Source organism: Dunckerocampus dactyliophorus, chromosome 18, assembly GCF_027744805.1.
Source record: "Dunckerocampus dactyliophorus isolate RoL2022-P2 chromosome 18, RoL_Ddac_1.1, whole genome shotgun sequence".
Taxonomy (NCBI): Eukaryota; Metazoa; Chordata; class Actinopteri; order Syngnathiformes; family Syngnathidae; genus Dunckerocampus; species Dunckerocampus dactyliophorus.
In genome coordinates, this window is record NC_072836.1 from 691438 (window position 1) to 706492 (window position 15055).

The 15055-nt window shown below is 43.2% G+C and overlaps 1 protein-coding gene across 7 annotated transcripts in view; it reads left to right on the top strand.

The window, feature by feature from the left end:
* Positions 1 to 15055, top strand: part of si:dkeyp-72e1.9 (syntaxin-binding protein 4) — a 46306-nt gene that overhangs the window by 700 nt on the left and 30551 nt on the right. For 3 of the 7 annotated variants that reach the window (XM_054758577.1, XM_054758578.1, XM_054758580.1), the window contains exons 1-2: positions 11567 to 11929; positions 14365 to 14438. In XM_054758577.1, the coding sequence (XP_054614552.1) occupies positions 11883 to 11929; positions 14365 to 14438 (121 nt within the window). In that variant the 5' untranslated portion in view covers positions 11567 to 11882. Of the gene's footprint in view, positions 1 to 2468; positions 2608 to 11566; positions 11930 to 14364; positions 14439 to 15055 lie in introns of those variants that run through there. The other 4 variants (XM_054758579.1, XM_054758581.1, XM_054758576.1 and 1 more) reach the window with 3 other exon arrangements.

Consider the following 15055-nt stretch of genomic DNA (forward strand, 5'->3'; position numbering starts at 1 on the left):
TGGCAGGTATTCTCTGCGCACGGCCCGCACGCGCGCACGGCCCGCACGCACACACGCACGCACGCACACGGCCACTCGTGCACTGGCTGAACGAGTTGGACTGGCCAAGAGGTGGGCGGATTGATCCAGACAATGTCAATATCAACTGTGTAGGATCAGTGTCGGATCAATACTAGCGTGATGGGATCGATATTTTTCAGTTGTGTTATTGAAATACATTGTATATATTTTGATATTGTTATATTGGATAAGGATTTGAATGGCTGCCTCTTTATATTGCTCTAACAATTGTATGTCATAAAAGTATTGATTTTGTATTGAAACATTTTTGGCCATGACTATTGGTGAAAAACAAAACCTCCAGTCTTAGTCGAGCACCAGTTGGTCAATGAAACTCGCGTCGTTGTCAACCCGTGAGTCAGTGAGGCTCAAGTGTTTGTTCGTTGAGTACCCGTGAGTCAGTGAAACTTGAGTCTTTGTTAACTCATGAGTCAGTGAAACCTGAGTCTTTGTCAACCTGTGAGTCAGTGAGACTCGAGAGTTTGTGCAGCAACAGTGAAACTTGAGTCTTTGTCAACCTGTGAGCCAGTGCGACTCAAGTGTTCATCGAGCACTCGTGAGTCAGTGAAACTCGGCTCTTTGTTATGTTCACCTGTGAGTGAGTGAAACTTGAGTCTTTGTCAACCTGTGAGTGAGTGAGACTCGAGTGTTCGTGGAGCACTGGTGAGTGAGTGAAAGTGGCGTGCTGAGTGAGTGAGTGGTTGGTTTTGTGGAGTCAGGGATGCAGCAGGAAGGAAAAGGAGAGCTGCTTTCAGGCGAGGAGCAGATGTGCTGCATTTTCCACGAGGTCCATACATTTACACACATAGTTGCACAATTAATGGCATGTTAACTTGTTTCCTTTTTTAACGTAGCTAACGGTAGAAGGGGTGACTAAGTGAATGAGTTAACAGAGACGAGTACCCATGAGCCCCGATTCAGTAAAAGAAAACCTTGCAAGTTTTGAATGATTGGTTGATGAGTGGCACATCGCTGGCAAGCATTGAAGGCAGGAGAGATGGTAATCATAGCAGGTGTATTGAATACAAGGCATAGGATGAATGGGCAGCATGACAGGAGGTTCTGGCCTTTGTGTGGAGAAGACATGTTTAGTTTTTGCTATTGTGGGTTTGAGAAAGCAGAGCACGACTCTTTTCATGTGTGATGCTTCCTCCACAGCAACTGGTAAAGACTATATTTCCTGTTCCTGTTTGTGTTCCTGGTTACGTCAGCTTCCTCCCAGCCAGTGGTTGGCATTTTCCCCAAGCTTTATGTCATTGCTGCCATGCAGGAAGTTCACTAGAGAGCTTTCCCAAAGCGTCAGCAACAGCACTGGAGAGGTGATTGTACTTCTCACGCAGTAAAATATATTGATCTGTCACACAGACCTGTCAGATTTACTGTATTTAGGCTAATGACAGTACCTTTTTTGTATTGTCTCGACTATCACTGTTAGTTTGATTATTTATTATTGAATTCAATTTTGAGTACAGAAATTAAGTTTTGGTGTTGAAAGATGGCTGTTTGATGTGTTTCTGTTTGGGATGTCCCGATCCACATTTTTTGGCTTCCGTTTTGATTTTTGGTATAGTTTTGCTGATCCGATCTGATCCCGTACCCATCCTTTTTTTTAATAATAAGCTTTTGGTACAAGCATGAAATTAGTGGGATTGAATATGGTTATGATAATATCTCTTCAAAGCATGCTGCAGGTCGCTAATCCAATAAAAGATCCAATAAAAGTCCATCCAATAAAAGATACAATTGGAAAAAATGGGCGTGCAAAATACTTTTAGGGTGGGGCTAACCATTTGCCATGGTTATAGATCCATTTGTGCTGTGATGTAGAATATATGACATTTTTTAACAAACTGTCTTCAACGTAATAGTAATTTATGGACCCCAGTATAAACAACGAGCGGTCAATGACACAGCAGTGCGGGCACAGCGAGGGGAACTGGCGCCGTAGCTACGGAGCCCAACACCCAACATCCAACGTGAAACTAACTTCGAGTGGCAAGTCGAGTGGCAAGCGGCTTTGAGGCGCATTACCGCACCTACCGTGTCGGAGTGTGGCTCAGAGTTCTGAACGTGATACAGCAACCGGTTCGGCCCGATCTTGTGGCGGAAGCCGACATTATCCGGTCTTCAAAATACAGAGGATCGGCAGCCGATCCCGATCCTGAAGATCGGATGGGGACATCCCTAGTTTCTGTGGATGTGCTCAGTTGTCATGTCACCTGCTGTTCTTGTAAAAGTTCTTAGTAAACATGAAGGCTTTTTCAACCAAAAAATCACTTTAAAGGAAAAGTGCACTTAAAAAAAGTGTTTTGGAACATCTTCTAATGGTAAAAGAAAGTCCTAAAGAGGTTTTCTTTGCTCTAGCTATGAAAATATTGCATTTATTAATATTGAATCCTACATTGCAGAAATTCACTTTATGGTGGTCGGGTGTGGAACGAGCCACCATAAACGAGGGACGGTACTGCACAAACTGACGGTGGTCCGCCTATCCGCCTGACTTGGGAGACAAAGGGAGGAAAGACAAAAGGGTGGCTCAAGGAGGAGGTAAGTAGAACAACAATGAATGAAGATGAATATTTCTCTCCTGATACAGTACACCGTGATATGACCTGGCCACCATTTGACAACGCCACAATCATTTCAAATGTACATTTCATGTGAAGTGGACGTACCGCAGATGAACGATTGCATAAGAGTGTATTTGTGTTGCTAGAGTGCGAGTGTGAACATTGCAGCCCTGCCAAGCATAACATCCAACATAACTTACACTCCTTGCCTCCCGTGTGGAATGCTGCTCAGCGTGGGCGTGGCGAGTCAACGCACATACTGAGCACATTAACATACGCATATGAATGAGGCATGCTAGCATAGCGTGCGCATCTTCACACCATCATAGCACTGTGTGTGTGTTACAGTATATGTTGTCATGCCGTAGCAGTGGCGTCCAAACGTGGTGAAACATGAAAGGATGTGACTTTGCCACTTTGAGATTTTGTAATATGCTAACAAGTTATATACGCTACAGTTCAAGAAAAAATTAATCTCAGTTTTGTCATATAGCTGAAAAAGCCTGTTATTAGCATCAACTACACTCTTTGCTACCCCCACATTTTTGCTGCATCTTCCAAATATTTTAGCTTTCTTCTCAAATACTATTTTTTTTCAAAATATTATGACTTTATTGCCATATTATAACTTTTTCCCAACCCTAACCCATGTTTTGTTTCTTTCTCATGTTGCAACTTCAAAAAAAGAACATTTTTCTTTAATATTTCAAACTTATGCTACTAAAATGGTGTTATTTTTCTAGCGGGGCCGCTAGCATACACAAGCAAGTGTGCAGGAGAGTGTAAGTGTAGCAGAAATGACAGTAGATTATTAGTAGATTGCCATGTATTGACATATATTTTTTCATTGTACTCTTAGTAATAGTAATATTAAGTAGTATTAAAAGCCTGTCTCACATATTGTCTCATCTCGTGAATATTATGTTTTATATACTGTATATACTGTTTATATACTGTATATACTTTATATGTATTCTATGTCTTTTTTTAATGTGCACTGTGGAAGTAGGAACGTAATCCCCGCACATCCAGCAGTCCTTCCTGGTGAGGTTTTCATATGCATTCATACCCAAGATGAGCTAGAAGACCCAGTGAGACCACTTGTGAAGATCTTAAATTGCCATGAAAGCTCCAGTCAGGGAGGTGGTATGTGTGATAAAAGGTAAAAAGGGTGTAATCTGGAAGCCCCATCAGTACGGGACTATGACGGGAATGTGTGCTGCCTGGACTGTTGGACTGGTTTAGCAGCATTCTCACACTAAGTCATTCATCAGGAGAGCATGACGCCGTGCACCAGCTGGGATCATTAAAACAACAATGAAATACAGTCCATCAATTCTATGAAAGCGGCAAAAAATTCTCCTGAGTAAAAGCGTGGCCGTGATGGAGACACCAAAACAATGCTTTCAGTTTTTTGAATCACTGTAGGGCTAATGTCCATGGTGGAAATCACAATATGGGGGGGACGATGGCGCTCTCAGAGTGCTTCTCTAGTTTCAATTATTATTTTAGTTCTTTTCTTTTTTATTGTTTGAAATACCACTTTCAGAGATTTGATATGATGTGTGTTTTTTCTGTTGTTGTATTGTAAATCACCCCGCTACCTCAATATGCTTCACGGTTCATCAAAAATTAATCAATGACTTCAAGTAATGATTGGATTCAATTATGAATTTATCCAAAGTAGTCATTTATTGAATGAATAAATGAATTAAATGTCATGTATTGTTTATGCTATGGTATGAAATGCACTACCTTTTCAAATTTACCAGCCACATTATTACATTATCAGTGTTGGGATCGGTATGGCCGATACCAGCCTGAAATGTACTCAGCATCGGATGGGAATCGATAGGTGACATAGGTGATAGGTGACATCGGATAGTTTTGTAAGTATTACTTGACAATTGTACTTGTGCTACATGCGTGTTGTGCAACGTAACAAATGCATGATTGTGTTTGAGCCAATGTTGATGTTGCAGCGAATGAATGAGTGCCGGAATGGCTTCTACATTCCCGCTGGAGGTGGGACCCGTGCAAGTTTAAGGTGTGTTTGCCTGAAGTTGACTTGCAGGAGGGGGGCTGGTATGACAGGTATGGGTGTTGGCATGGGGTTTGAGTGTGAGTCTGAGGTGAGTGTGGATGTTGTGTTGCATTCCACGGCTTGTTAAAGGTGTCGTGCAGCTTAATCATTTTCTACTCTGACTTTAACCTTCATGTTTGATTCACCGTCACAGATGCATTGAACAGCCTGACCGACTGACTGAAGCAAAAGGTGCTAATACAGTCACAACAAAAAAACAAAAAAATGCTTCCTAAGATGATTTTACTCCACAAACAATGTCACCTCTTATGGTCAAGTAGCGCATGAATCCTCCAGCCGGACGTGTCTATGACATGATGGCGTGCAAATACTGTAATATATGCTTAAAAGGGTTAGGATTGGGATTGGGATTGGGATTGGGATTGGGATTGGGATTGGGATTGGTTTTGGGTTTAGGGTTTAGGGTTAGAGCAAAACTCAGAAAGGACAAAAAGTTCTGTAGAGCTCAATGAATAAAGAACAGTTGTGTCACGAGACACTCAGTTGACACTCAGTCCAGACCAGACGGTACCACCAGAACGAGACGAGATTTTAACATCACTTTTAAGAAAAGTGCAATGAAAAAACATTGCAATCTGCTCATTTGATTTAGACAACTTTTCTGCACTCTTTGCGTACTCTAGTGGCCCCGCCTCCGCCCACTGAAACAAAGAGAATGCATGACTGACAAAAGGTCTCATTCCATTCATGCCGTTGTGCTATGGAACAACAAACAAATTAATGAATTATCATCCCAGGCCAAGTTCCTGTGGGACAGCTTTTTTTCGAAACGTGAAATCATGTCACCTTTTAATCTTGGGAGATCTTGCGACACCCCTAATAAGGAAAACATGATATGATGTCACAAGCGCTAAAGACCCCCATTTCCTTGTTTGTCACACTTCCAAATTCCAAATGTGCCGAGGTTGGTACACCCACACACACCTAGCTACCTTTTCACCACTATTAGTTGAAGTACACCTGGACACATGCACTTCAACTCAGGCAGTACAAATACGGTTTTTCACAGACAAACTGAGAGCGTCTTAATCCGGCCCACCGGGCATTTCCAAATTCCTTTTTTTAAAACCTTTAATATCCAAACTGTAACCGGCGACATGACTTGCAGTGCTGTTGTGCTTGTAGTCAGATGCCATCTGTAGCTGGTACAAAAAAGCCATCCAAACAACACAACACGCTGACACACACGACACACAAAGTAGCCTAGCCACTGCACCATGTGGGCATACAAATAAATATCTACGCACAATACCCATGCCAAAAAAACACCCACATATTCCTGCCGCAAGGCATGCTGGCTAGCTTGTGCTACTCTTTCTCCCAACATGTTACCGCGTTTGTCGCATTTTTGCTTGATTGCAAAATATGCTGAGGAGGTCGTCAGAGAAGTAATCAAGGAAGAGTTAACATCGTCTTCATATCCGGTGTTTTATTGTTCATATTGTTGTTGCCGCTGGACTACCCAGCATGCCTTGCGGGCATTGGGAAAGAACATTATTAAGTGAAGTCTTATGTTTAGCGCTTGGTTGTTGTTTATTATGTGATGTGTTTACTGGCCGTGGATGTGTTGTGTTTTTGTTTCATTGCACTGTGAGCAAGTATGTCGTTCTGTTTGATGACCATCTATACATAGACGGCCCCTCCGCCAAATTTTTGAACCAAATGCGGCCCACGAGTCAAAAAGTCTGCCCACCCTGTGTTAGAGCAAGGGTCACCAACCTGTCGATCGCTATTGACCAGTCCATCTTTAGGACTTTGCTGGCCAAATAAATATCACAGTGAGGGTCTGGCCTTGGTTCATGGCCAAGACCAGGGATCCTGGGCTCAAATGGGTAGGTGATGAGTATAGTAGTACATACTGTATATAGAGTACTGTATATACAGTACTACTGTACTGTATACTGTTTTCTAAGCGGGTCTTTTAAAGCAATGCAGTGCAGGTCCCACTTCCCTTGAAACAGTGAAAACATGCCACCCCTGTCACCACACCTGAATGACTGGAAGAGTCACACCTCACTCAGGTATGTCCTGGTGTGCACAAGCGTGTGTGTGCATATTTAAACGCAGTCAGACTTGCTTAGAAAGACTTTGCTGAAGGACTTTTTTCTCATTTATTTTCCATCCTGAATGGTATCATATTATTGTTAGCGGTTGAGTTATCAGTTGAATGAGCTTTTTCACAAGAGGGAAGTGTCCAGAAGAGGGCAGCACATAATCATTCCTGAGAAGGTTGTCCTATACAGTATAGCATCATAAGGAGTCCTTTGTATTCATTGCAATTGTTGACCATGTATGGAAATATTTCAACTTTAGAGTTAGAGCAGGGGCGTCAAACCCGTTGTGAGGGTGGGCCACATTGCTGTTCTGGTTCCCCTTAGATACATGCAGTTAATTGACAGATACATTTAGCAAGAAAGATTGTGTCTTTTGGTTTTTGAAATGATTTGTTACATAATATAATATCAATATATTAAAAAAATCAAAATAAATCAAATGGAAACATGTTAAAAAATAATCAAATCACATAATACAAAAAATACAAGTCTTTTTGATGTGCATTATTTCTAGGCTTTTGTGGGCCACATAAAACAATAAGGGTGCCAAATATGGCCCCTGGGCCTTGAGTTTGACACCAGTTGTCTAACAGAACACAACCACAAAAAACAACATATTTTTTAAGTCCACGAAATATCACAACATTTTATTTAAAAATATATATTTTAGATTTTTTTATGAATTTAAAATATTTTTCTTAATATAATAGAAGTATAATAAAGTAAAGTAAGGTATAGTACAATTCATATATGTACACACGTATACATTTTTTAAAATAATAAAATGACATAGTAAAGAGTAAGTGTGCCCCGGGCCTTGTGAAGTAGAACATATTCAGACATTTGTTAGCAGTAGCATTTTCACTTGCCAGGAACTTAACACATCTTTCGGATTTGTTTGTCTGAAAACATTTGAATGTGCATGACTGACATCTCCTGGACTAAATTGGTACAGCAGCATCCCCTACAGGCTGTTGTGCAAACTATCAGTCATTTGAAATGATTGTAAAATTGCTCACAGACATAATGGGGGGGTGTTTATTAGATAGCGGGCATTCAGCAATCATTCCTATTCATGAGATGTTCATATCTGGGCAGGCTTATTGGATATTAAATGCAGCATCACTGACCCCTGAGCCAACTCCACCGTGTTGCGTGTGTGTGTGTGTGCGTGTTCACGCTGAGCATCCCGTTACCGTCCAGCCGTTTCCATGTCATTGATTGCAAGGGGAATGAGAGGTGACACTTCCACGCAGCAGCCTGGGGTTGAGAGGTGATTTGTGTGAGACCTTGTATTCATGCTGCTATAACGTCTCTGCTGCAACAGCAAGGGGGAGAGATTGAGCCTTTGGTGGACTGAGGCTTGTTTACTGCGTTGCCACGACTGGAACGACCGCATGTTCTCCTTGTGCTTGCATTTCTCAGGGCATGCGGTCATGGAGCACAACCCACCGTGAGCAACAGAGAGTGAGCGTTTATTCAACTAAACTGTTCTGAATAAAAAACTATGGCCTCCCAACAGGGAGGGCTGGGTTCAGGTTGGGAGTGAGATCTTTCCCCAGGTGGAGGAGTTCAAGTTGACGAGTGAGGGAAGGCTGGAGCGTGAGATCGGCACAGTAATGCCTTCACTGTATCGGACCGTCGTGGTGAAGAGAGAGCTGAGCCGGAAGGCAAAGCTGTCGATTTAGCAGTTGATCTACATTAGATTCCTCCAGTCTCCCATCATCATGAACTTTTGGTCGTGACCGAAAGGCTGCACTTTGGACATCCCTGATTTAGACGATTGGTCCATTTCTTGGAGATGTATGTAATATTTCCAATGAAAAGGCGTTGATTGGTTTTGCTGGGAATGAAGCAGAGAGGGTATGGCAGGTGACAGGCTTGCTGTCATTCTTCCTTTCTTCCTTGACTCCACTTCTGTCTTCTCCTTTTTTGTTCAAGCTTCTGCTTGCGCTCGCTTTACTTTTGCTGCGCCAAAGAAAAAAACCAACACGCTCTCATTCAGTCACCTCAGCATCTTTCACCTCTCGCTGACATGCTGAAACTTGTATCATGATGCTCCCGCCTGGAGTTCATTCAAGGTCAATGGAGCGTGCGTCTAATCCAGGTATCCCCTGTGGCTCATGTTACACGTTTTCATTCATTTCATCAACACCTTTAACACTGAAACTGTAGCAGGACTAGCAGGATGCTATTTTTAAATGACCTTAAGTCTTGAACTGTTTGCACATTTTGAAATAATAATAATAATAGTGAACCAGCAGCTTTGATCCAAAGTCAGGCTGGTCCTGTTGGGGCTGCTCCATGGGTACAGGGTTGGTGGCACGCTACTATTGAGTCCTTGTAGGTCCGTCAAGCCTCACGCCTCAGTCCTATTGACAGGACTGTTGGGAATGGAATATTTTCCCTCCATTCTCAACAACAGAAACTAACCGTTGAGAACCGTTGTTGTGGGAATTGAACATGTTTCATTCCTAACAGTCCTATTGAGAACTGTTGTTGTTGGGATTGGAATATTGTCCCTCTACTATCAACAAGTCTTCATGAGTCTTGCTTAAAGCAGAGAGAAAATATTCCATTCCTAACAACACTTTGTGTATGTTACACATGTATGTTATATATATAGCAATGGCGTGGAAGTCGTGTGTATACTCCGAGCACCATGACGGTGTGTAGGATGAGTGTGTAGCGTGTGTGTGTGTGTGTATGCGAGCGAGAGAGTGAGAGAGGGAAAGACAGAATGTGCGGCTTTCATGAGTCCCTGTGATTGGGTCCCAGCCTGTTTGATTTCTCAGTGCGGACTGGATAATCCCATAATCTGATAACGACCCACTGTGCAGATTTAGTGATTAAAGATCTGAGGCAAATGGTCATTGCTATGGCTGCCAAATAACAGGAAGTGGAGAATACATGGGTGAGCTTGAGAAGAAATTCACTGGTGACAAGTGTATTTTGCCTGCGTGTTTGTTATAAAAGCATGAAGAGAATGGTCTTGTCTTTTCCCACATAAAGCTGTTGGTCCAAATTCATTTCAGTTTATCCTCAATCTCAGGAGAAATGAATCCAACAACAGCAATAAAGTTGTACAACAATGTGCAATAGTATTGTCAATGGTGTTCTGCAGTAGTACTGTATGCTATGTTTCAATCATTAAATACCTGTATATACAGGAATACAATATGATCATGATAATAAAAGATAGTGATGTGATGTGATATTGTGCAGCGCTGGGAGTGTGTTTACGTCCTCATGGACTGCTCACCTCATGGGATACGTGCAGTAGTTGCAGGAGAAGCTGTCAATGTTGATATCTTTTTACCGTAAATCAGGGGGGAGTTAGCTGAAAGTCTTGTTCTGATTAATCTTAGCTTATGTCTCTAAGAGGACAGCAATGCATTTCATTGAATCCACTTGTATTAATCTTGCCGTACTGCAGTGGACGTGGTGAAAACCTAACCGAATCAAATCAGATATTTTTGTCACAGTGGTGAATTTAGCAGCTGAAAAGATTTGTTGCGTCAGTGTGCCTGAAAAGGCTTTGCGTCGTTGGAAGCACCTTCCACTTCTAGATAAATGTGCTGCAAAGTTGCTTTGAAGAAACGCTAAGCTTCTTGAGGTATTAGACCTTTGCAAACGTTGGATTTCATGTTACGCAATCCGGCGGCACGGCAAAGTAAACACAAGTCACCCAAATCAAAAGCTCATGCAAAGCATTTAGCTGGCGACACCGCACACCACTACACAACACTACACAACAAACAAAACACGCCACTGACTTTCATTGCAAGCTGAAGGCTTTGGGCTCACCAGCCAATGACACCAGAAGCAGTTTGTAACCATTATTGACATCATACTACAGCGGAGCCTCAGTTAGCATCCGCCTGGTGCGTGCATTTCCCAGTTAGCGTACCATACGGCACACGTGCAACTGTCTTATTCATGTGCGTTTATCACAAAATGCTCTTGTTAGCATGCTAATAGCTTGCTCCGCTGCCCGCCTATGATGTCATCATCGGTTGAGTCTGTAGTTCTTCGCTAGCTAACACAGTTACACCACAAGTACTCACATCACACATCTCCTGTCGTGGAATTAAAACATTATGGTGACCCACAATATTGTTTTAGACATTCACCAAGTGTACTTCTGTTTCCGGGTCACTTAGCTGTTGCTAAAGAGTTGTTGATAGCTGAGTTGAGAGGAGAGTAAACTGGCGCCGCCTGCCTCCGCTCCTGTCTCCTTGCGAATCGCATCTCCACATTTGGTGAACCTCGACGTGGGTAAAAATGTCGACTGACAACGGTGACAATGACGAGGCCGTACTGGCGCCGCTACAAGCTAACGATTTGGCTAACGTCGGTGCTATCTGCACCTTGACAGTTAAGTTGTCCGGCTTTGTCACGAGGCGACACGATACATAAGATTGGGTCTATGAGAACGAGACAAGACAAGGTCTTAACTTGTCTTTTCAGAAAAGCACAATGAAAACATGTAAAAACTATACTGCAATATACTCATGTCATTTCACTTTTTTTTTTTTTTTTTTAGCATTTTTAGCGGCATTTTTCCTTTGCATTTGTTTTTGATCCTGCAGCGTTTATGTATTGCATCATTTTGCATCTGCATGTGTTCTGTGGTGTTTTGGATCATTTCTATAAATGTTGTGTTCATTTGGAATATGAATAAATAACATTTTCAATATGACATCATCATTTCCAGCATTGACGCAAAGCTTGCAGCATTCCGCTCAACCTGACGCAATAAATGCACATTTCTTCTGCACTGTTGGAAGCAATGTGATTGCATCGCGCATGTGTACCTCCACTCGTTCACTGCAGCTCTCATCACGTCCAACAGGCACCCAAAGATGACGGGATGGGCTAAATAATTGTTTGTGTGTCACCTTTTTTTTCATTTTGGTGGACTTGAGTTGCGTAAGAGATTAAATGTGCGGATGAAGGTGGGAGATGTGAGCGGCGTGCTGCTGGTTAGCGGGAATTAGTGCACACACACCAGCATGGGGCTGCTGGTCGGGGGCTGAGGCAGCGGGAAGCTCCGACCGACCATCCGTGCGCCCGTTCGGACGGAGGACCAAGATGCCAACCTTCTCCGTCATGTACAAAGGAGCGGTCATCATCAGCAGGTAAACATACTTTCAGGAAGGTACTTTTACGACGTGTCCTTGGCAACACGGCCAACTATTTGAATGACGTGTTCATTATTACAACATGGCTCCCCAACGCACACGATTTCCCTTTCTTTGTTGTTCTTATCAAATGGGCCGCCATCAGTTCGGAATATTTGTTTCTTTTTAAGGGTTTAACGTGTCAAACAGCAGCTCGTCTTTCCTCCTGGATCCTCCATCTGTCGTCTGCTTGTGCGCAACACGAGATTTAGTCTGCCTGCAAAAGCCGTTTTGTGGATTAAAAAAACATGTCTGTTAAAGTTTGGAACTACGCACAACATGCACGGTGATGCCTTCAGCCATTCAATCAAAAGGTTTATTATAAAAGGGAATCCATCGTGTCAATCATTAGCGTAAAGGTGGGCGGATTAGTGATGGGTCGTTCGCGAACGAAGCGGGTATTTTCTCTCTTTTGTTCTGTGAAAGCCGCACGTGGAATGTGTGGCATCGACACGAAGCAGACAGGAGCAACAGGAAACAAGCTGAAGCGCTTTCCTTTACTGAATGCCAATCTTCACCAAACGCTCGCAAAACCCCTGCCTGGATGCTTTTATGCTGCTTTTTCTTCACTTGGGCACATTTTCATTTCTATTTGGTGTGTAATGTTTTGTTTCACCGTAAATAGCTGGAAACTTACTGAAGAAATCAGGACTTTTTGGTCTAATTAAGATGTGCCTTTGTTTTTGCGTTGTATTATACACCATTTATTATTATTTATTGCACGATAATGATCAGGCCAATCTGAGGGAATTATGACGTCATACCGATGAATCTGATAGCATTAAAAATAGCTCCGTTAGCCGAGCAAATCAAGCACTCCTTTTTTCTCCTGCCTGTGACTTTAACATCCTGTCGTGACTTCCTGTAAACTCACCTGTAAACAAACACTCCCCTTGAGGAAGACATTTTGTGTGCTAGTTGTACTAAACGCTCCACGATGACGGGCAAAAAACAACAAGCATCAAGCACACAAAAAACCTTATCAGCCACCTGAAACGCCAGCGTTTGGAAGCCGGTTCTTTTTAGGGAGTCAATCCCAAAAGAACCGGTCCCCTTAAAAGAGCCGAAATTCCCATCACTATCATTGGTATCATTGACACCAAGGTAGTGTCGTTATCAGCTCCATACTGGTGTGATGAGGTAGATATGGAATATGTGTGATGAGTGCCAGCCCTGTGGTGATAGTACGTTGTGTAAACATCACTCCTCGATGCCTTAAGAGCAGCGCTGGACAGCCCAGGCCTTTTGGCTCAATGGCTAGCGCCACTGGACTTAACACTCATTGGGTGGGGATGTGGTTGCGGATGAGCAGGGCTGGACTGCGTGGGATGACCCCTGTTAGGCACATTCATGAATACAATATTTATAGTTGATTTACGTGACAAACTCAGGGAAGAAGCAGTTGTTGGACACAAGAATTTGTCCTTGCACTGCCACCTAGTGGTCACAATCAGATACAACAAGAAGACATACTTCAAAGATGTAAATAAGCTGAAATAAGCCGAAAAGTGGACTTGACCAAGTACATTGATAACCACCGTGGAGGGACCAGTTTAGTCTGATTGCGGGTGTCAAGTTTTGTCAAGTTGCATCTTGAGCACAAGGCCTGGTTTGGTTGAGCCACTTTCGCCGTGTACCCCCAAAGTCATTGTTGGGTGGGGGTAAACATAAACGTGTTGGACAGCTGCATGATGACAGTTTTGTCTTCTCTTCTATGGGTGAAGTGCACGTGCTTCCTTGTCTTTGGAAGGCTGCGTTCAAGCGCACAATAAAAGCAGTGAAATCTCTCTGTGGAAGTAAAGGCCTCATGTTGTTGTTGCTGTTGTTGTGTAATCCTTAGTCAACATTCGCAGCCAAGGAACAACAGCAACACTCACTACGCCTATCAGGGAACAGGAACTAGGCAATGCATGCAAAAACCATGAGCAGAGAAGAACAGGACCAATAGAATGACAGCAAACATCAGCAGGTGGCGAACTGAGGACATGAACTCAGTGCAAGCATATTGAATTTCCTGTGATGGGTCATGTGATGGCGATGATATCGAGCAAACACTGGATTGTTTATGTTCAAGTTGGCTACGTTTTCTTCTCGTTTGAAACAAACGCTGGAATGACTCCACAAGAAAAAAAGCCAAGGTGGTTGAGTGCTGAGGTGATTCCAAAGTAGACATGACACATGACCTACACATGACCTACACACTTCGGTTGTTGGAACATGGAACATTCTAAAAAGTTTTCAAAGTTTCTAAGCTGTGTCATGTTACCAGAAGAGGAGGCAAAATGGCTCTTTTGACACTAAAGATTGGCAACGCCTGGTCTAAACCAACTCATGGTTGATTAGCTGAATGATCGCTTACTTTTTCTCTCCTCTCTCCCTTTACCTTGAACCAGGACACTCATGGGTCCGTATGGCGCAGACAGAACCGTTCATTCCATGGACTTTACAGACTGTGAGAACGGCTTGGGTGAGTAGAGACACTTTGGCTTGAGTTCTATGAGAAAAGACGCCACCCATCACAAAGAAGTCTTGTTGAACATCGGCTGTGTACACCAGCTTTCCACAACTCCAGATATGTTTCTGTGATAGGTGGTGGACATGTGACTTGTGTGTTGGTCATCTCCTTGTGCAGTGAGATGAGAACTTGCACTGTGAAAGGTTCCGCTCACATGAATAAAGTAAAAAGAAAGCCAATTGTAGACTCAGCCAGGGCGTTGGTTTGGTGGCTGCAGGATTGGTTCTCTGCTTTTTGCAGATGATGTGGTTGTGGTCCTGCTGACTTCATCAGGCCGTGATCTTCAGCTCTCACCAGATCGGTTAAAGCGGCCGAGATGAGAATCGGCACCTCCAAGTCCAAGTCCATGGTCATCGTCCAGAAAAGGGTGGAGTGGCATCTCCGGTGTGAAGAGTAGAGGAGTTACCTCGGGGTCTTGTTCATGAGTGAGGGAAGGATGGAACGTGTGCTGGGCAGGCGAATTGGTGCGGAACCTGCCATGATGTGGACTTTGCATGGGTCCGTTGTGGTGAAGAGGGAGCTGAGCCCAAAGCTCTCAATTTAGCAGTGGATCTACGTTCCTACTCTCA